We start from the raw sequence: 22,345 nt of genomic DNA, 5'->3' as shown, positions 1-22,345 counted from the left end.
CCATCTCTAGTGCAGGCCTTTCCTTCCTAGCCCAACACACAACAATAAAACCACCATTTCCCAATCTTAATAGCCTGCCTTTGACCAAATATAATGTTTAATTTGACGCTAATTACATCCACTTTTAATTGTTATTAAGCATTTATTATACTTCTCAGAATTGAGGCAGTGCCCTTATCCAGGAATTTCAGCAGCACAGGAGGGTCCTTCCTGACAGTCAGTGATCAATCATAACGTTCTGTGCAATCAAATCACCTGTACCCAGGCGACGTAGAAAAGTATGGTTGTGCAATAATAGTTTATGCAGTTTATGCAAGCGAGACTAGGAAAAAATGCTGGCAGGAAAAAACCACCCCAAGTGGGTTGGATGAAATCCATTAAGGTTTAGCAAAACAAAAAAAAATGTTATTTTCATACTGATTTCCAAGGATGTAAAAGAAATGCCCACAGTTCTTTTGTTTGGTAAAATTATACTTCCAGAATTCAGGAGGATGGAGAGATGGCTCAGCCATTAAAAGAACTTGTGCTCTTGCAGAGAACCCAGGTTCAATTCCCAGGACCCACATGGAAGCTCACAACTATCCATAGATCCAATCCAAGGAGATCCAACACCCTGTTCTGACCTCTACAGATGCTGCATGCATATACGTATATGCAAACAAAGTATTCACACATATAAAATAGAGTACGGGAATGTAAGAAAAAAACTGGAGGACAGAATATGAAATGAAATAAGCCAAACACGGAGAAGTAAAAATCATATGTTCTCTGTCATATATGGAAATTTTTTTAAAAAGTCAACCTGGAAGGAGAGAAGCCTGGAAAAAGAGAGCATGGGTTTTTATTAGGACCCACAGTGGACATGTTTGAAAAAAAATCACACTGAATGCAACTGATGTGTACAACCAATACGTAATCAATAATCTTAAAATAATCACAGTAGTATATATCAGTATTCTAAATCTGTCACTCATGTTCAATGTAAGAATCTTTATTTGCTTTGTTCATTTTTAATTTAATTTTTTGATTTTATAATTTCATACACAAATACTGTATACACTTTATTTCTACCCCTTCCTCTCCCTGCTCCAACGTCAACAATATGTATTTATAAACACACACACACACATAGGACATAATTCCATTTAGTGTTTCTTGTGTGCATGTGTGCGTGTGTGTGTGCGTGTGTGTGTGTGTGTGTAAGGCTGACCGCTTAGTTTGTTGATTTGTTCATTTTTATATCTGACACCTAGAGGGAAAGCTGCAAAATACTGATGTTCAATAAACAATATTTGATGAACGAGTAAATCAACCAATCAGCATAAAGCAGGCTGTAATCCTAAGTGTTGAGAAAAACGATATTTGTGCTCCAGGAAGTCGGCACACAAGTCTTTGTCTTACCTCATCCTTGCCTCGTGTATTCTGAGCTATGGGAAATGCAACTACAGATCCTGCGATCCCAATGAGCTTTCTCGTCACTCTTTTCTTGTCGTGCAATGTCCTCTTTTTCCTCATTTTCTCAACACTTTCCCATCCCGTCTAGACACTGCCACCCAGCTATGGTACGCATCATTTTCATATGTAAAACTTGGCTAAATGCAGAGGGATGCCTCTCGGGCTAGGTAACCTAAAGAAGGAATGTGCCAAAATACTTTCAAGGACACAGGGCGTGAGAAAGGGAACTGAAGTGTTCGCAGCAGCTCACCCTCCAGTGAGTTATGCCAGGGTCCCTAGAGGTCCACGTGATCTCGTACTTGTATGGGGAGGGGGCATGGCTGCGAAGCCACTCCAGAGGACAAACATAAAGGCACAGACATTTTCAACGACCCCCTTAGGCCTGCCAGGTAAAGACCATTTGAGATCACCCATTTTATTTGCTTTTGCAAATGGGTTTTGCGCACATGAATTTTCGTAAACGAGGCTCTGGGCCCTAAGGAACACTTATGTGACTGCGAACAGAATCATCAGTTTTGTTCGGTTCACGGTGTTAATATCGGTGCTTCCTTTACAAGACACAGAATGAAAATAAAATCCCGGCACCTAAGGAACCTGGGGAGAGGGAAGATTTTAAGTCCTGGAAATTGGGCGGGTTTTTTGTTTTGTTTTGTTCCTATGCACCTTAGGATGGGGTTTCCTGACATGTTCTTTTTTTTTAATATTTATTTATTTATTTATTATGTATACAATATTCTGTTTGCGTGTATGTCTCCAGGCCAGAAGAGGGCACCAGACCTCATTACAGATGGTTGTGAGCCACCATGTGGTTGCTGGGAATTGAACTCAGGACCTTTGGAAGAGCAGGCAATGCTCTTAACCACTGAGCCATCTCTCCAGCCCCCTGACATGTTCTTACCCTGAAGAAAGTCCTTTTCACAGGGCAGAGGTTTTCTTTTTTAATATTTATTTATTTATTTATTAAAGATTTCTGCCTCCTCCCCGCCACCACCTCCCATTTCCCTCCCCCTCCCCCGATCAAGTCCCCCTCCCTCATCAGCCCGAAGAGCATTCAGGGTTCCCTGACCTGTGGGAAGTCCAAGGACCACCCACCTCCATCCAGGTCTAGTAAGGTAAGCATCCAAACTGCCTAGGCTCCTACCAAGCCAGTACATGCAGTAGGATCAAAAACCCATTGCCATTGTTCTTGAGTTCTCAGTAGTCCTCATTGTCCGCTATGTTCAGCTAGTCCGGATTTATCCCATGCTTTTTCAGACCCAGGCCAGCTGGGATAAAACCGGACTCAAGAAAGAACTAAAATTCCCAAGTCACCAATGGCAGGCAACCACCCCAGATGACTAAAATGAAGGTACCCACAGGTAGATTTGCTCAGAACTCCAAATTCAATCTGGTTTGTCTTGTAACTTGGCTAGCAAAAAGAAATAAATGTTGCCGACTTGTGGTCCTGGCCCTTTTATTGGTAGTCTGGTTAATTTGACAGCTCACAGTCTTAATCACGTTCATAATAGCAACCATCCATGATCTGCCCATATAACCAAAACAGTAACAATAATATGGCCACTCATTATATAAACTATGCTCAGTTTGTAGAAAACGATTAATATCCCCAATATATGCTTGAAAAAAACTGAGCCAAACAGCTCATAAGGAGCACAGCAAGGACTCAGAATTGGCTAATCCAGCTCTGTAGACCCCGTCCTCTCTCACATACTCTCCCCCCTTATCCCTCCTCATCTGCCTTCCCTTCTACCTATGTCTCTCCCTCCTCCTCTAGGGTCTCGTGTAATCCAGGCCAGCATCAAGCCCCTCTATAACCAAGGATAAACTTTAACTTCTGATCCTCCTTCCTCCTCCTCCCCCTATGTGCAATTTACGTGGTACTGGGGCTCAAACCCAGGGGCTTTGTACATAGTAGGCAAGCACCTCACTAACTGAGCTACACCACCAGCCCCAAGACTCACTTTTCTAAGTATTTATTATGTTACATATGTGTGTGTCACTGAGTATACGGATATGCACCATATGTATACAATACCTGGCAAGAACAGAAGAGGGCATCAGACCCCCTGAACTGGAGTTGCAGGCGGCTGTGAGCTGCCCAGTGTTGCTGTTAGGCACTGAACCCAAAGACCCCTCTTTATCGACACAAGTTGGTGCAAGGTATGCATGTATCCAGTAGGAACCCAGGACTGGGGCATGACTTTGTTTCCACAGTTGCAAAACTGAAGCCTGAACAGGATGCCGTTTGAAATGCACAGACAGCACTGCCTAGTACCTAACAGATACTCAGTGTAGCTGACTCCCTCCCTCCGGGTGTATAAGATGAATAAAATTCCATCACTTCCCTGCAGGGTTGGGAATAGGTCTGGGGCTGACAAAAGCAGCCCCATTCCGTATAAATCTTTTCAACTCCAGGACAGGACTGTGGAAGTAATTTGAATCCTTCGTGTTCACAGAAATCATTTTAAAGTAAAAAATATCCCTGCCTCTTTCTCTGTGAAACACGTTAGGATCCGGCGCACCCTCTGCCCCTGTCAGTGAGTGACACAGGGCCACACTGAGTTAATGTTTTCCACAGTTGTGAGAGCCATGCTATAATCAGACAACACCCCACCGCGGCATTCACACACACCTCAAAACCCACCGAGCCCCCCCCCAAAATAGAAAAGCAAAACCTTTCTCCCAATCAATCTCCCCTTTTGTCTTTCCTTGCAGTTCTTGGGCTCCCTTTCTCATAGTCATTTAGCTAAACTTCAGGTAGTGGGAAACATTTGGCATGAAAATGATTCTCCCATAGAGCTTCGCGTCGTTTAAATACTTGCAGGAACTGTGCGTTTGAAATAGACTGAGACGTCAGTCCGTAAAGAACAGACTTTTTACTCTGCACCTTAGAGAGTTTAAAAGCCCGGGTCATTGAGTTCCGCTGCTCCTCTCAGCCTGCATGAGGTATCACCTGAGTCAAATGGAAGTCATGAGGGGGTTTGAAAAGAAAAAGGGGGAAAAAAAGGAGAGGAGCGGCCTTGTAGGCAAGGACATTGAGATGCTGTGAAAGAGGAATTCTTGAGCTGCTAATGTGACCCTCCCTCAGAAATGAGCCTTGTCGTCAGGGAAATGACCCCAGAACTACAAATATTTGGGTTTGTTCTACTTTTCAATTTACCGCTCCATTTCAGAGAAATTAAAGCATCAACAACTAGTGTTTATGCAGGAGGCAGAAGGACCCAAACAACCGCATATATCTCGGTTTCATTCAAAACCTGGGAAAGCAAATCAATGAGGGATAATGGAAAAAGGATAAAATTAGCCCAGGCAGGGAGGGAGCGCATATTTGCTCCTAAGGTGACTCTCCTCAAAAAGAAAAAGGAAAGAAATAAAAGTTAAAACTTTCCCTCACATCAAAGGACAGCCCACTGTTCATCAAGGTGACCGCCTGCCAGAAAAACTGACAAAGAAAGCCTCATTATTTATTTAAAGATGAAAACTTGCAACCCCTAAATCAAGTTGGTCCCTGTTGAGAAGGCTTAACCCTCCCTTCCAATTAAGATTCGCCGGTCAAAAACAGGCCAAGTGGCACCCGTAACTCCAGTTAGGAAGGCATCCCTTTAAGCTGCATTCCGAAACGAAGAAGGATCCATAAATCATGCCTCCTCTCGCATGAAACAAGAGATGCTAGGGTCAACAGAAATTTCTAGAAAAGGTGGAGAGGCGAAGCCACCCCAGTCATTTTCCTGCAGGTTGCAGTAATCACAGATGCCTCTGAGGAAAGGCATCGGGAGGTCTCCGGTGCAAACACACAGCTCCCCAGGAGAAACCCCGGTATGCAGTTCTCAGTCCCTGAGCAGACTCTGCTGCTCCAGGCCTATAAACTAATCTTTCCTTTAGAAACCGCTGACTGCCCCCTGCTGAACTGTGTAGTCAATGAGAGGATTTCAGAGACCAGAGAAGGGAAAGGGAACGCTAGCTTGGAAGTCTGGACCGTTCCTTCCAGAACACAGCCCTACTGGATTCATGCACCCGTTCCAACACTCACAACTTCCTGCATATTGTTGAGCTTCATTTTGACATCCCTTAGTATGTCGGTGGGGTGGGTAAGGAAGAGGGGGTAGTTAAAGATTTCCCCTCTGCTTTGCTGCGGATGGAAAAGTAGCATCAACACGCCCCATGTTAAAAAGAGAAACCCTTCCCTCGCTCTCCCCAGCTGAGCTGCGTGCCACGCGCACGGGCTCACCCAACCTGAATGTGCCCGCTGGGTTGGCGATTGCATGTCTCAAATACGCTAGTCTCCCTTTAGGGCTGTTTCATTTTAGGGTCTCTCTTTGACTAAGTATTAAGATGCAGAGCCAATCACAGAGGGTATCATTTTATAAATAAAAAAAAATCATGAAATAAATAGGATAGCAACTAATCAAGAAAATAGCAACAAGTAACAAATCCCTGGCAATTGTAGACGTTGGTGGGAGGAGAGATTCTCACATCTAAGTGTAAGCTAAGTGTAAGCACTACACAGAGCTGACTAGTAGGCTAGAGCCAGAGGGACGTCCTTCACCCACACCTACAAAAGGCAGTGTAGCCTTGAAGTCACACAGGGCTGATTGGAATACCGACTACAAAAAGGTTCGAGGGAATTAAGTTCTGACGAGAACTGCGCGTTTCAGCTAGGCTGAGACTTTAGTAAAGACATGAGCAATTTCTTTTAAATACCAGATCTCTTGGTTCTGTTGATGTTATTTTCAACATGGTCTAAGTCAGGCCTAAGTGCCACCGATGCTTCAAAACAAAATGAAAGAAAAGTAAAAACTGTGACCTTCTGGGCAAAGATAGACTTTTAAATTCTACAAATTTGCTCCCCAAGAAGGTTGATCCTTTTTTGAAGTCATTCCAGACAGTCAGGGAATCGCTCCAGTGTTGCAAGTGCCTGCTTTAAGGTCTCCTATTCAATTTAGCGCTCTATTTCTGAGGAATTAAAACATGACTGACCGGGCTTGGTCAGGTGATAGGATCCGTCATCTCGAGTTTCTTGGTATCTCAGAACTCGAGTCCCATCATCTTCAAAGAAAGTATAATGACGTCATCTACCTTGAAGGATGCTGGAGAGGTTAATGACAGAATGTCAAGGAGACTGGCTTGACAGACCGCCCAGCTCTTGGTGGAAACTGAATAAAAGGGAGTTGGTCCCTGAACTTGTGAGCTGAGAAACCAACCTACAATCTGTGCATCATTAGCCCGTCAGTAATGAGGACAATACGGTCCAGCCCCAAGCCAAACCCTCCAGCCTAAGCCTAGCTTCAACTGACAGCCTAAGACGGAAGACAGCCTTCTTCAGACTAAAGAAACAAATTGTGGGTTTATTTAAAAGAAGCTAAAAGCTGCTCCCATGTGCAAATACTTTTTAACAACCTCCAATAATCTAAGAGAGCGAGAGACAGAGATTCCTTAATTCAACCACTTCCGAAAGGTCACTTATTCATTTAGATGAGCCTTAAAATTGATGACATAGAATTAAGGAATCGTTAGCAATTTAACATGTGGTGATAATATCTATCAGAGAACAATATGCCTTGAAGTCGGCTAACAATTGATAGCTCTCTCAAATATACAAGATGGAGTTCATGCCCAGTTTCTAAGAGCACTGGGACTTAAGATCATTGCTCATGGCTACAGTACTTGTAAGTGTTGGGTGGGAATTCAAACCTAGTTCCAAAGAACTCTGAAGCCCACATGACCACTCTCTGTGACATTGTTCTGCCTTGACTGTCTAATAATACTGTAGCACTCACCATGACAGAGCAACTACAGAGGGTCCTGAAGAAATGAATTATAAACTAAATGTATATGGTACCAAACCCCAAAATGGTCCCCCAAAACCCTGACACCTGACCATTTTTTGTTGATTGTTTGTTTGTTTGTTTGTTTTATTCAAGACAGAGTTTCTCTGTGTAGCTTTGGAAACTGTCCTGGCACTTACTCTGTAGACCAGGCTGGCCTGGAACTCACTGAGATCCGCCTGCCTCTGCCTCCCAAGGACTGGGATTAAAGGCGTGAGCCACCACCGCCCAGCATCTATCCCACTTTCAAAGTTGATCTGCCAAGCCAAAAGAGTCTTGCCAGAATGACAATATGTCACTCTCGAGACTAGATTATAAAAGGCAACACGGAATCTGGGTGTGGTTCAGCCAGTGCAGGTTTACCTAGCAGCCCACGCTCCCAAATTCTATCCCCAGGAAGCATGTTGGCATGTACCCATAATCCCAGGGAGGTGGCAGCAGGAGGCCCAAAATTTCAAGGCCAGGTTAAGGCACTGGCTACCAAGCTAGACAACCTAAATTCCATCCCTTAGATCCACATGGTAGAAGGAGGGAATTGATTTCTATGAGTTGTCCTCTGACCTCCACACATTCTATAGCGCACCTATGCCATATATAATAATCACACATGTATAGCACAGGTACACACACTATAAATATAATATAGTGAGTTCAAGGCTAAACCTGGGCTTCATGAGACTCTGCCAAACTAAAGAAAAACAGTAATAATAATAATAATTTTTAAAGACATTGCACATTCTGGCTTGCTCTCTCGCTTGGAGGACTCGATTTGGGGGCTTGTCAATTGAAACAGCCTGAAGATATCTAGGCAGCCCAGTGGACAGCTCACATTGCAAGAAACTGAAACATCAGTCCAACTGCCCTTTGGTAACCAGAGTGAAGCAGCATCTCCAGCCCCCGCAGGGACTGCCATTCTGTCTAACTCTGTTAGAACTCCTAAGCCAGAGCCACCCAAGATAAGCTGCGTCCAGCTTCTCAGCAGTACATACAGTGTAGAAGAAGAAACGTCTGCTGTCTTAAGCTGCTAAATCTGAGGGGAGTTTGTCATGCAGAAAGGACTAATACGGTATAAAGATCAAACAGACGTCAAGACAAAGAAAACCTTAGTCAAGGGAAAGAGAGCAAACAAAGGGTACTACTAAAGGGTTTGGCACACTGAGTCTGACAAAAGGCAGACAGCTATCAGCAAACCCTTGCGCGGGCTTCCACAGGGCCATTCTACGTGCTGATTCTACGTTCACTTTTCTAAGCAGCCTAACAGTCCTATAAGGTAGAGCCAGAATTATCTCCATTTTGCCGAAAGGAAATTGAGGCAAAAAAATCCTAAACAATGTGTCCAGACCAGTCAATAGATAAACAGTAAAGTTGGGATTCCCCCTTGGATCGGAAAAGAAGTAAGGAGACACAGTCAGGACCCCCAGAATGGTGTGCACATCTGTGTAAACCCCAAGACTTCAGTTGGGTTCGCAGATTATTATCATGATGAGATACATTATACAGCAATGGCCCAATTGTTTCATTTAATCATCAGCATAATCCCAGAAGAGAAGCACTAGAGATTTTTTTTAATCTCCATTTTACAGAGAAAATTTAAGCTAAGAAATGGAAGAAATTGGGTGGTGGCGGCATATGCACGCCTTTAATCCCAGCAGTCAGAAGACAGAGGCAGGTGGGTCTCTGTGAGTTTGAGACCAGCCTGGTATACAGAGTGAGTTCCAGGACAGCCAGGATGAAAGAAAGAAAGAAAGAAAGAAAGAAAGAAAGAAAGAAAGAAAGAAAGAAAGAAAGAAAGAAAGGAAGGAAGGAAGGAAGGAAGGAAGGAAGGAAGGAAGGAAGAGAGAAAGAGAGAGAGAGGAAGGGAAGGGAGGGGAGGGAAGGGGAAGGGAATAGAGAAAAGAGAAAGGAAGGAAGGAAAGAAAGAAACAAAGAGAGAAAAGAAATGTAAAAATGTAAGAAATCGCATGGATACCTGAATTTGCTACCAAGAGTCTTATGGGGAAATGGGGCAGGGGTTCCAACCCTTAATTAGGTCTGGAACTCTGAACCCCTCCTGCTAGCCTACCTGGGGACATCAGCTGTCTATCAACTTACTTCACAGATTCCTGGGGCGTGCATGGGAGAAGTTGCTAGAAACGGAACAGTGTCAGTGTGTCACCTTAATTTCATCCAGGAAAATCACATTTCTGTCCGGGCAGGATCACACTACTGCTGGAGATAAAGTTAAGCAAACAACAGCGGCATAATGAAAGTCGGAGCTTGAGACCTCCTCCCAAGAGAATAAAACGGAAATAACCACCACTAACCCCACCAAAAAATACGATTTAATTAAATATGCATACACACTGTTGAAGAGGAATCATTAAACCACACTCCAAGGGGAGAAAATGTATTTGCTGGTTAATTTAAGAAAATAAAATAAAATAAAAACTGTATGACTGATTTCTTCCTCAATCTCGCTCCCCAGTAATTCAGTGGAGACATTCACTTGGGTTAAAATATGAAGGTTGCCATTTACAGAAAACCTAGAGGTTCCCACTCGCCTGGGAGCTGCACCACCAAAGCCACCCTCTTCTTCTTCCTTTATATGCCCTACACACACACACACACACACACACACACACACACACACACACACACTTGCATTTCCTTGGAACTGCAAGTCTACGATCCCATCACATCACTGAGGGGCATCCTCCCCTCCCTTATCCTAGGTTTCTTTGCACAGGACAGGGTGTGAGCTGCATGTCAGAGGTTCGTACAGTGCCCTCCCTGGGCTGGGTGTTCATTCTCAGGTCTGCCATGAGGCATAAAGCTTGCACTAATGACTGTTTCCCGGGCTATTATTGGTGAGACAATTAAGCCCTTGCAGACACTGAGCGGAGGGGCCTGTCTGCGGGCGGCTGCGGGCCTCTGGGTAATCAATCAAGTTTCTCAGCTGCGCTGTCAATCAGACCTGTGCCTGAGTGGCGTCTATTGACAATTCTCAGCATGCGGGCGCTTTTCCGCTCCCTCACCTCTTTGGAGTTCACGGTCATATGGACTCTGAGCCTGCTGTTTTTTCATCATACGATGGAATTTTTTCATTTTTCTCTGCTTGTGTTGATTCTCCCCCCCGGTTTTATCCTTTCAAGACTATCATAAAAAAAAAATAGTATTCAACACAAGTCCCCTGGAGGGCTTCTTGGCCGTGTTCTCAATATATATTATTCTGTATCTCATTTCTCTTTCTCCTTCTTACCCGAGACCCCCCTCAGACTACAACCTGTGATCCCTTCAAAACCTCAAAACACCTGTACTCCATCGCTTTCAGTGTTTCTGACCATGTACCTACCACCGCTCCCCAGAGTCCAGGATGCCCTGCGTAATCACTGAGGTCAAATTGTTCTCCCCATGCCAGGCAGTACCTATTTTTATTTATTGAATATTGACAAATTATAATTGTGTTTAGGAGGTCTAAAGTAAAGGCTCTAAATAATATCTGGGTACTTTTCCTTTATTCCTTCAGTCAATCAGAAACAACACCCCCCTTGACCAGTATTTCCCCATCTCCACCCCACCCCCAAAGACCCTAATTGTGTCATCAAACAATTGGCGGGTCCCTCGCATGCTATTTTTTCAATACTACGCTAATTTCAAATAATCTGGTCTGGTCAAAGTACACTAGAAGGACCTTCTTTTAAGTCATTGGAGTATTAGTTAATTTCAACATTGTACACTCAGCCGTCAGCACCAAAAACCACCTAGCTCAATGAGAAACCCCATCATTTTCTATAAACAAAAAACAGGAGTCTTAGGTCCATTTGGAATTTCTTAGTATCTGTGCCCCTCCTCCACCTGACTACAGCCGGCGTGGGAGCCCAAACGCATGAGCTTGTAAACACAGATGTGTACTTGTGCACACACACACACACACATGCTTGACTGTGCACACGAGTGAGCTATCCTCTACTTATCCTCAAACCTGGGTAAACCTTGGCTACACAAGTTGGAGGAAATGCAGCATTGAGGTGAAATCTTTTTTTTTTTTTTTTTTTTGGTTTTTCGAGACAGGGTTTCTCTATGGTTTTGGAGCCTGTCCTGGAACTAGCTCTTGTAGACCAGGCTGGTCTTGAACTCAATGCTCTTTGCACTGCACAAGCCCCCGGGTCATGTTCTCCTGGCTTTAACAACTCGTAAGTAACTTCTCCACTCTACCCGTTTCCCAAGCAGCACCCGCGACAACTGCCAGTTTGTTACCAGTATCTTGACAGCTTCTTTCACACGTGAAAAATGGGAGTATAATCTCTCTTTATGAAATCCCTCCATGAAAAGGACTGTTGTCAGCACAGAAATAATCAGTTTACCCGGCGGTATCTTAATGAGCAAGCAAAAGCATAGCAGGAAGACACTAATAGCAGCTGACGCGCTCTGAGCCCCGATTGGGGTCCAGGCATGGTGCCAGGCACAGTGCATACGTCGTCTTTCTACATCCCTGCTATACCCTGTCAGACAGGGCCTGCTGATAGACACACCACACAGATGAAGGGGCTTAAGGAGCCAGCGGAGCCAGCTCTCCATTCAACCCAGACAGTCCAACTCCAGCTTCAAAGTGCTTTGTTAGTCTGCCTGCAGAGTCTAGCCTCAGCACACTGTCTGAGGGGTAGGTTTTGATGCTGCTGGATTACAAAGTCTCTGGGGTGAGCACTCCTTGATTGACTCTCTATCCTACCAAATGGCGCTCAGATACAGCACACCCTCTCCTGCTGTGGGACCAAAGAGCCCCTCTTGTTCCCCAGGATAGCAGAGAGGGTTCTGTGAGGCTGGTTTCTGAGAAGCGGGTGAGTTGGCAGCTTCACGCCTAGCTCAATCTCCTGAGCACTCAGTTGTAAGTATCGAGTCCTTCAGCTCTTTAACTATGGAGGTGCGCCCCCCCCCCACAACCCTTGTCTGGTACGGGAGAATGGTCTGTATTCTGTCAATTATATTTTAAATAAATGCTGATTGGCCAGTAGCCAGGCAGGAAGTATAGGTGGGACAACCAGACAAGAAGTAGAGGCAGGTCAATGAGGACAGGAGAATTCTGGGAAGGAGGAAGCCCATTCTTCTGCAGTCCTGGACCAGCCACAGAAGAAGCAAGATGTGACTGCCTCACTGAAAAAAAGGTACTGAGCCATATGGCTAACATATACAAGAATATGGGCCAATCAGTTTAGAGTGAATGTAGACCTCTGTGTGATTTCTTTGGGTCGAAACGACTGTGGGAACCGGGCAGGACAGAAACCCCCACAACACTTGGCCCCTCTTCCTCATATAAATGCACTTCCTTCAGGCCAATGCCTTTGTTATGAGTGGTCCTTGGGACATACCACCACCAGATCAGCTTGTCTTGGCCCAGGGTCTGGAGCTTCCTCTGAACAGTGACTTCAGTCCACCAGGGTCCTCTCCCGGCTAGCTGCCTGGGATACTTTGGCACACAGGGATAGAGAGCAATGGCAGGGCAACAGGGGGTGTGAGACTAGGCGTGGGCCACGGCAAGTCACGTGTGCTGAGGTAGAAAGTCACAGCACAGGGAAGACACTGCCTGGAACAGAGTAGATACTGTGGGAAAGCTTGTGCCATACAGTTCTCGTTTTTATAAGCACAATGGTAAAAGGATGAAGGTTGTCTGGGCCTTAGGAGTAGGGAGGGACACATTTTAGAGAGCGAAGGGAAGCTAGGAATGAGCAGATTACTTGCCCGATGAGAGAAAGGAGGGAAGAGGGGGTAAAGAGTAGAAGAAATAGGAAGAGAGAAAAAAAAGAAAGCAAGCAGGCAACACTGATGCCCTCTATAGTACGCATGGCATCCTAAATCCTCATCAATGATACATTTGCCTCTGAAATCAAGCAAACCCCTTAATTAGTCTCAACTAAAGTAAGAAAAAAATCTTTCCCCTACCAGGCATGCATTTACATTTTGTCCTGAAGACAAACGTCATATTGTTGGTCCTAGACCAGAAAAAGGAAAGCCTGAAAGCTGTACCAGCGAGGAGAGCACGAGCAAGGGCCTGACGCTCACTCTGTTCTTCTGAGCAGAGCCTATCATAAGCACACACATCCCTGCCAGCTACACACTCAGCCCACACTGCCTCTGATCACCGTCAACAGTGCACACGCTCAGCTGTCAATACCATTGGTCACTGTCTACAGTGCACACACCCAGCAATCAATACCGTTGATCACCATCAACAGTGTACACACTCAGTCGTCAATACCATTGATCACCATCTACAGTGCACACACCCAGCAATCAATATCATTGATCACCGTCTACAGTGCACACACCCAGCAATCAATACCATTGATCACCATCAACAGTGTACACACTCAGTCGTCAATACCATTGATCACCGTGTACAGTGCACACGCTCAGCCGTCACTACCCTTGATCACCTTCTACAGTGCACACGCTCAGCTGTCAATACCATTGATCACTGTCTACAGTGCAGACACTCAGCCATCAATACCATTGATCACCATCTACAGTGCACACACCCAGCAATCAATACCATTGATCACCGTCTACAGTGCACACGCCCAGCAATCAATACCATTGATCACCGTCTACAGTGCACACACCCAGCAATCAATACCATTGATCACCGTCTACAGTGCACACACCCAGCAATCAATACCATTGACCACCCTCTACAGTGCACACACCCAGCTGTCACTGCCTCTGATCACCATCTACAATACAGTCCTCACTCCAACGTCACCCCAGCCCTGCTGTCCCCACAGTGTGATTATTAAACTCTTCCGTAATCCATCCAATTTGCAGGATAGTTTCCTGTCCATGGAAAGCAAGCACATTTTAGCTCTAGGCTGGTTGCTTACAGGATTCCTTTGCCCATTTTTGCCTAATTCTCTCCTTTCATTGGGGAAGCTGGACGCTGAAGTGAGTTATTGAAAAGTCAAAGGAAAACGGGAGCAGAGTCTTCAAGCCTGGCGGAGTGAGCGGAAATGGCTCCTTGCCTTAATGGAGCTGCAAATGCAGGGGTTGTCGTCCATGTAGCACTTGGCATGCGGCCCACAGGTCTCATTATGCCACAATTACACCCAGATGTCAGACATCAGAGTTAGCATTGAAAGCCAGGGGAGTGGGGGAGTGTTTAAAGCGGTCCATGCCCGTCTTCCGCAAGAGCTAAAGTGAAGGCAGCGCCGTTTTAACACAGCACACGCTTTTCCCAACTAGCCATTGACAAGAAAGAGTTACGTAGGTACTTACTATTTATAACCCATGGCCACATCCACAAAGTACTTCCTCCTCTGTCGATAGACATTGTCCTTAAATCCCTTAAACAGAAAAAAGATTAAGTTACTTAACAAAGTGCCGAAAAATTAGCCACCGAAGGCCTAAAAGAAAATCACTGTGGTGTTTATTGAGTGTTCAGTTCAAATGTAAATCTTATCCTCAGGGGACCGACTTGATGACACGGGCAAAGGCGAATTGTGCTTACAGTAAAACCTCTTTCCATCTGGGTCTGCTAATTTGGGATGTGTGGGAATTCGGGCCAGAGTTTACCTTCCCACTAGGCAAGCAGCGGGGCTTAGTTAAGTAAACTACTCTTTCCCCCAGTATCTTTAGGTTTTCAAGTATCATTTACGAGTCATTGATCTTAATAACTGGTTAATCTTAGCCTATTCATTAAAACAGGTTTGACGCGTTTAACCAAATTTTAATTGCTGTGTGTAAATAACTAATAAATGAAACATCTATTAAAGACTCGGTCGCTCCGAGTAATTATCAAATCCCCAAATTAGCGCGAATTAAAGAGGTTTGGCTGTACTTTACGATCACACCATGCAACACGAGGACAAGCCTCACGCACAAGGGCAGGCTAGCTCCATTCATCCCACTGAGGGACTCTCCGTCATTAATGTGTCTTAGCCAACTGCCAGGTTTTTATCTAAATTTTCAAATTATAATTTAAAAATATTTTTACTTAACCTCGTCCACTTGAGAAATTAAATACTGAGTCTGTCTTTTTTTTTTTTTTTTTTTTTTTGCTCCCATGAACTCCTGACAAGTCTCCCTGGTCTACTTCCTGGTCTACCCAACCATCTCTCCTCATGTCAAGGGGCTTCTCATTTTTTCCTTTTCTTTTCATACAAAGACAACCAATTCTTTCTGGATTTGTTTCTTCAAGGTGTCAAAAGTCCTGGAGGAACTGTGTCTACTTCTTACCTGTATAAGCATATACCACCATGAGCAGCCAGGAGATAGAAGCCATGAACCACATAGGACAAGCCAGAGTGTAGTCTACAGGGTCTGTAAGACTCAACGGTAGGTAAAGGAGGTACTCACAGGGTCTAGATGCCAAAATAACAATACAGACATGGTTGCAAGGTGGGATGTTCAATAGGAACACCAACTCACTAGAAAACAACCTGATTCTCTTGTCTAGCTGAAAGAGAATGGAGCTCAAGGCCAAAAATCCTCACGGAGCTGTGTGCTGGACATGACTGAAGAGTTACCTTTCTTTTTGGAATAGCCAGAGTTAGCAGTGGAGAAGGGAGGAAAATACCGCCTCAGATCACACTAAGACTCTGTAAAAATGAGGAAACCCACACACAGTAGCCAGCATTTTCCCCCTCTTTGGGCCTGGAATTCAGATTGTTTAAACAAAGGCTGGTAGGCAGGCTTGTAAAACCCTAAAATGCTTATAGACAAAGCTTGTGACGATAGTTACCACATTTACAAATAGGTCTTTGGCCTAAATAAAAGGTCTCCTGCTGTAGAGGGTAGTCAGAATCATGCTGGCAAGTGGGTTCCTCCCTCACGAGTAAAACAGGCTACCTGGGGTGGGAAAGCTGAAGAATTCCAAGCACATTCATGATTCGAAATGAAAGTAGGCCAGGAAAAAGGGAAAAAAGAGTCCCATGAAAAGCATAGCATCTGTCCCCCGGTTCCTGCCAGGCTGGACACCATGGCAACCGAATCAAAATCTGCTGGTTTCCAGAAGATTCTCAACCCTCGCCTCAGCAAACACCTGCACCTTTTCCAGGGACGCAAGAGAGAGATTTGCTCATCATGCCTCATTAGCCCAGAGTGGCAGTGATTACAAAATGCACGGGGCATCCAGAGCGTCCTGGATTCATCCGCGGACTGGCGCAGTAAGAGGCACTAGCTAGCTGAACCAGCCATTCCAGACACGCGCCAGTTTTGGCCACCCATTCTGAACTGAAGCCAGGGGTAGGGTACCAGCTAAAAATACAAGATGCCCAGTTCCAATTTCAATTTCCGATAAATGATAAATTTTTCCAATTCTACTGGGCAACCTTATATATTTATTTGTAAAACTCTGGTGACCCTGGGACCCAGAGAGAGCCTCCTGTACAACCCCAACCCCAAATTAAATCAAAGTGAACTGAAGACTCAGCCTGAGCCCTAATGTGCCCAGTTCAATTTATGAGGCAACTCAAGCAGGCATCTCAAGCAACTCAACCCTGGTGCGATATTAGAACCCTTGGGGCGATTTTAATAATACTTCAAACCTGGCCCTTCCTCCCGGAGATTCTGATTTAAGCTCTGAAAAGCGAGGACATACTTTTTTTTTTTTTTTAGTTCCCCACAGATGATTGAAGTGGGTCGCTTTAGCTGAGCCTCGCTGAGCTAGGATGCTAATTCTCACACCTGGACCCCATGGAATCTGCTACAGACCCTTTTCCACACAAAACCCCCTACCCAGTCTGCTGGTGGAAAGCCTCCTTGCCTGAGCTTCTGGGGAGCGTCTTGAGGTTTCTTTATATAATATCAGAAGAGTGAATCTTGAACCACACCTTGGAAGACCCTCCAAGTCTAGGCCCTGGCAAGTCAAAGTCCTGGATCCATATCCCCCAGTGTGAGCTTCACCTGGGAGCTCTCAAGACATACAGACTCTTAGCCCTCCCTAGTGAATCACTGAATTTCAAAGTATTTCCCAGGCAATTTCTTTGTCTATTAAGATTTGAGAGCCGCGGGCCCATGTATTTAACACTTTCTCAAAGCAGCACAGTACCAGGTGTTTCTTTGGGGCCACCAACCAGCTCCCAAATCACGACACAGACTTACCATTAGTTTTGGATGCCTGGCCTAACTTATGCACACTTCTGGCTAGCTCTTTTAACTTAAATTAACCTCTTTCTCTTTCTCTACCTTTTGCCTTGGGGTTTATTACCTTTTTTCTGTCTATCTTACTTTTACTGTTCCTCTATGTCTGCTGGCTGGCACCTGCCTAGTTTCTTGCCCTGGGCATATCCCTCAGTCTCTCCTTCTCTCTCATTTTGTTTTGTTTATTTATCCTCTCTGTTCTTTTTTTATTTTTCCATTCAAAAATTTACACTTCCTCCCCTCCTCCCATTCCCCTCCCGCTCCCCAACTCACCCTCCTCCCTCCCTTCCCTCCTTAAGAGAGGGCAGGGTACCCTGCCCTGTGGGAAGTCCAAGACCCTCCTCCTCCCCACCACTGCCATCCAGGCCTAGGAAGGTGTGCATCCAAATAGGTAGGGTCCCCAAAAGCCAGAGAATTTATTTATTTATTTACATATATAGTATTCCGCCTGCATGCTTGCCTGCGGGCCACAAGAGGGCACGAGATCTCATTACAGATGGTCGTGAGCCACCATGTGGTTGCTGGGAATTGAACTCAGGACCTCTGGAAGAACAGCCAGTGCTCTTAACCTCTGAGCCATCTCTCCAGCCCTCGTTTTTCTTTTTGAAGCCTACATTCCTCCTCCTATTTATTCTCTCTGCCTGCTGACCCCGCCTATCCTTTCTCTGCCTATTTATTGGCTGTTCAGCTCTTTCTTAGGGCAACTGATTGGTCTGATAAAGATGAAACAGATGCAACACATCTTTTCATAATTAAACACACATCCTCACATCATTGAACAAATGCAGCATAAACAAAAGTAACCTTTACACAGTAAAAATAATATTCTGCAATATAAATAAATGTAACACATCTTTGTCTGGTTAAAAAAAAAACCACAACACAGCATGATTTATGTTCCAAGCCCTCCCTGGACTGTCCCACGGCAAGAGTCCCTCTGTCTTTCCTAGAACTTTAATCATTCTCTGTTACGGGAGGTCCTCCCACTCCTCCAGCCTATCGCCGCTGAGATACCAGCCCCTTGGGGCGTGGTCTCTCTCCCTTTAAAAAAGCGGCCACTTCCCTCTCCTCTCTCTCTTCACTTCCTGCTCCGCAGGTGACTTGACTTCCTTCCTGGTTACGCAGAGGGCTGACAGTGATCTGTAAGTTTTTTCCCCTTTAAATAAATACCACCCTATTAATCATAATTCCAAACTGGTGTGGCATTGTTTATGACTTACGTCTTCAATTCTCAGATGTAAGAAGTGCTTAGACAACCTTCCCCCCATCCACATCAAATAAAAACTCACAAAGCACCAGCTTACCAATATCAGATTTTGCATAATGAACATTTGGTGTGCTTATAACAATGGCAAGAGACATAGGGGATGGCTAAGTACTTGCAATTCTTTCAAGTGCCTGCACAGAAAATAAGTGGAGATATTATAAAGCAGGTGTGATTGGGAGTAATGGAATAAAATTTAGCACAGAAAAAAATGTACTCCTGGTGTTGGAATACCTCTTGTTCACAGCAAGGTCAGTGGCTCCTGCGGTGGCTTCATCCAAATGGCTATACTCTTTCCTCCGGGGTAAGTGATTTTTTAAAACTCCACTAAGGGAGCCTTTAGACATGGGAGATCCTCAAAAGCACCTCTACTGTCTCCATATTGATCTGGATGGTTTAATACGACAGTTCCCTCACTGAATTTAGACATTTCCTTTTGCCAAATTGCCTTCCGGTTGCTTTCTTAAGTAGGCTTTTCAAACACCCTTTTGAGGTCCATAAGAATTTCTATTTCCGCTTTTTACATTCAAGAACCCCAAGGTTCAGAGGTATATGGACCTCACCAAGGTCATTCCGTAAGTTAGCAGCTGGTATCCATACAGTCTCCATCCTCCAAATCATGTAAACCAGCGTGCACTAATTCCAGTTCCACTGAGATTGGGTGCGAGAGGGGAAATAATCAAAACCTTTAGTAAAGATGACTAACGCCACTGTTTTAATGGGTTTTCCGTGGCTGCTGTGTGAAGTACTGTGGCTTTCTATGCTCTGCTGCGAACACAACACACTATGTATGCATTATTTCAGCTTTTTACATATAATGCAACATTAGGTTGCTGAGCCATTTATTTGAAAGGAATGCTTGAATTGATTTGATATCGCACCAAATGACTACTTTGCATGGTAGTTGGTTCCTGCTGAACTTGTCCGTGGATCCCGAACTGAAGAAGTGTGCAGTGGTTAAAGCAAGGTCCCAGATACTGTTGCCACTGCCAATACTACGCCCACACTTAGGTACCATTATTCAGGGTACAATGATACAGTTGCACTCTTCTCCATCTTCAATAGTGTGAGTTTCTGTGAGCCGTTACCCTCATAACACAAAGGCTTCCTTCCACTAAGCATGACAGATCCGCTTAGATTTCACTGTTCTATCCGCCCACTGCTAGACGCCGGGGGGAGGGGGGGAAGGACGCTCATAATGAATGTGTATATTGCTTACTTCGCTGTACTTCATTCTGGCCATAAAGAAGTTCAGGGTCTCTTGTGTTAAATAAAAACTGATATAAAATGGGGCGGGGGAGAAAGATGGGAAATGCTAACCCAAGTGTCATATTTCTCCTAACGGTGGTCATTTTTATTGGAGTAGAGAAGGAAATGGTGGGTAGATTCGGAGTGGCTGTGGGAAGGATGTCTCTTCCATCACGGCCTTACTCTAAAACCCTTCTTCCGCCTTTCCGTCGAGACTGAAGTCAAGCATATAACTCAGCTCCTAACTACCTCCAGTCAAGGAAAATGGCAAGAATTTTCCTCTCTCACCGAGCCCCATCACGTCCGGTCTTCCCTAGTTCCCCAAAGGTGTGGTCAATTTTTCAGTTTATCGTTCTTCCAAGGGTCACCATCTGCAGGTATATTTTAGGCTGTCTAATTCCACAGAAATATCCTCCAAGGCATACAATCTCCTCCCCTACCCAACTATTTTATAAATAAACCGTATGTGAAAATGCCATCTTTCTGACCTTCTTCCAGCCAACACATGTACAGGGGAAGCTTAATCATTTCAAAGTCTGCTCTCAGTTGCGGGGGGGATAAGTAAGAAATTACAGCACAGAACACGGCACACACAGCATAGCAGAGCAGAGGAGCCGGCCGGGAGAGGACCCTGAAAGGGATCCCGCGAGACACTTACTGGGTGGTCCGCATCAAGCTCGGTTCCGTACATGAGAACTCTGCGCGAGCACCTGTCTAACTCCGAGATCTTCCGCGGAAACCACAGCACATCCGCCAGTTCTGTTGGGAACAGCGCAGGTTCGACAGTATTAGCTCGCGGGGCCGTGCCTTTCCCTCTGTGTCATGCGTCAGACTGCAAAAGCACACAACAAGCAAGAAAAGCGAAAATCCCCCTTGCCTTCTTCCTCGGTCCAAATGCTCTCAGGCGGATCCAGGGTCACGATGGTGGTCTGAAATTTCAGCAGCTGGATGAGCTCGTTGAATTCGGTTTTGCCACATTCGCAGTCCACGAAGATTTCAACTTCAGAGCTTCTTCGCCGGGATCTCCTGGATTCAATGTGAACCATGTTGACATGTTTTTCCTGTGGAAACATGCGTGATATATCTGAATCACACTCCGGTCACAGTGAATAAGTGTGTATGTAGTCATGTGTGGCTATCAAGGAGTGAAGTGTCAAGTACCTACAGGAGAGGACTGGGTACGCTTTAGTGAGAACTTTCCCAGCTACTACTTTGATTAATAAGGAAGACTAATTGCCATGCCTCCATATAGGTTGTCCTGTCTTATAATAAAAAGAGGAAGGCATTGAAGACATATAAAAGAAAGGCACTATAAAATATATCTTGATCGTAAGCATCATTTCTCAGAGGGGTCCACATCCCACAGCTACCGAGTGAGGATTAGCAAGGACATTAGCCTGCCTATTACATTACCATAATGTAGTATCCTAAACTTTGTGTTTTCATACTCTAGAAAAATACAAAGCTCCACATCTCAATCTTACAATAATAAAAGGCTTCCTTTTAAAATGAAGTTTAAAAATAAAGCAATCATATAGAGTCAGACATGATAACGCATGCCTAAAATCCCAACACCCAGAGGAAAGAGGCAAGGGAATTGCAAATTCTTCTAGGCCACATAGCAAAATGCTTTCTACATATAATGATAACTTAAAAATAAAAAATAAAGCAACCCTTTTTTAGAAAAATTGTGACTAATAAAAATGGCAGGCAGAAGAGAGAGGGTGTGTAAAATAACCTATGATTTGGAAAATATTGATCAAAGCATAGCCCAAACTTTAGGAAAACAAACAGGAAAAGGATGGAAGAGAGGCTGTCCAGGCAAAAGGAAAAACAGGCCAAGCGCAGGGAAGAGGCAGAACACAGGAATAATACCCCTAAACAGGAGCACATAGCGACTCTCTGGCATCCGCCAGGCTAGCTTCACTGGGCTATATTCTGCAGCTGTCATCTTGTGAGTCTTCTTACAACAAGCTATTCCATGAAGAATCGTAACTTTAATGCTTAAAAATGTAGTCCAAGTTTCCCATTGGCACGCCTTTCTCCTTTGTCGATTGTCGGCTCAGGTCTCCTCGCCATGCCCTGCCCCACAAGCACACGCCTCCCCGTCACACTGGATTTCAGCGCAGCTTCAGAGATATGCCTCATTCTCTTTTTTATTAAGCTTTGCAATAATGCTATATCTTATAAATTAGCTAATATAATCAAAGTGGGGTTAATATTAAGTTCAAGGCCCAAAAGACACCACGTTCTTTGTGCCACTTTGGGCTTTTAACGTGTGATTGGGTCAGAGTGGATATTTGTAGCCCAGGGCACTGAGGTCCCAGGGGGTTGAGGGCTTTATCTAAGGCCCGGTGACTAGCTGAGGGCAGTGTGCAAATTCAAAGTGCAAACCCCTTCTACGGGGATTTTTTTTCCCACTGCACCCAGCTGTCTAATTGAA

General features: G+C 44.8%; 1 protein-coding gene across 1 annotated transcript in view; it reads right to left on the bottom strand.

Annotated features, from left to right (window-relative positions):
* Tph2 (tryptophan hydroxylase 2) overlaps positions 1 to 22,345 on the bottom strand; it is a 100,178-nt gene that overhangs the window by 73,315 nt on the left and 4,518 nt on the right. The window contains exons 3-5 of the mRNA XM_075954567.1: positions 20,780 to 20,963; positions 20,561 to 20,661; positions 14,526 to 14,593 (exon numbers count right to left, since the gene is read on the bottom strand). Coding sequence (XP_075810682.1) covers positions 14,526 to 14,593; positions 20,561 to 20,661; positions 20,780 to 20,963 — 353 coding nt within the window. The remainder of the gene's footprint in view (positions 1 to 14,525; positions 14,594 to 20,560; positions 20,662 to 20,779; positions 20,964 to 22,345) is intronic.

Source organism: Microtus pennsylvanicus, chromosome 20 (genome assembly GCF_037038515.1).
Source record: "Microtus pennsylvanicus isolate mMicPen1 chromosome 20, mMicPen1.hap1, whole genome shotgun sequence".
Classification (NCBI taxonomy): Eukaryota; Metazoa; Chordata; class Mammalia; order Rodentia; family Cricetidae; genus Microtus; species Microtus pennsylvanicus.
The sequence above is the reverse complement of the archived record's forward strand: the minus strand, read 5'-3'. Positions and strand labels throughout refer to the sequence as shown.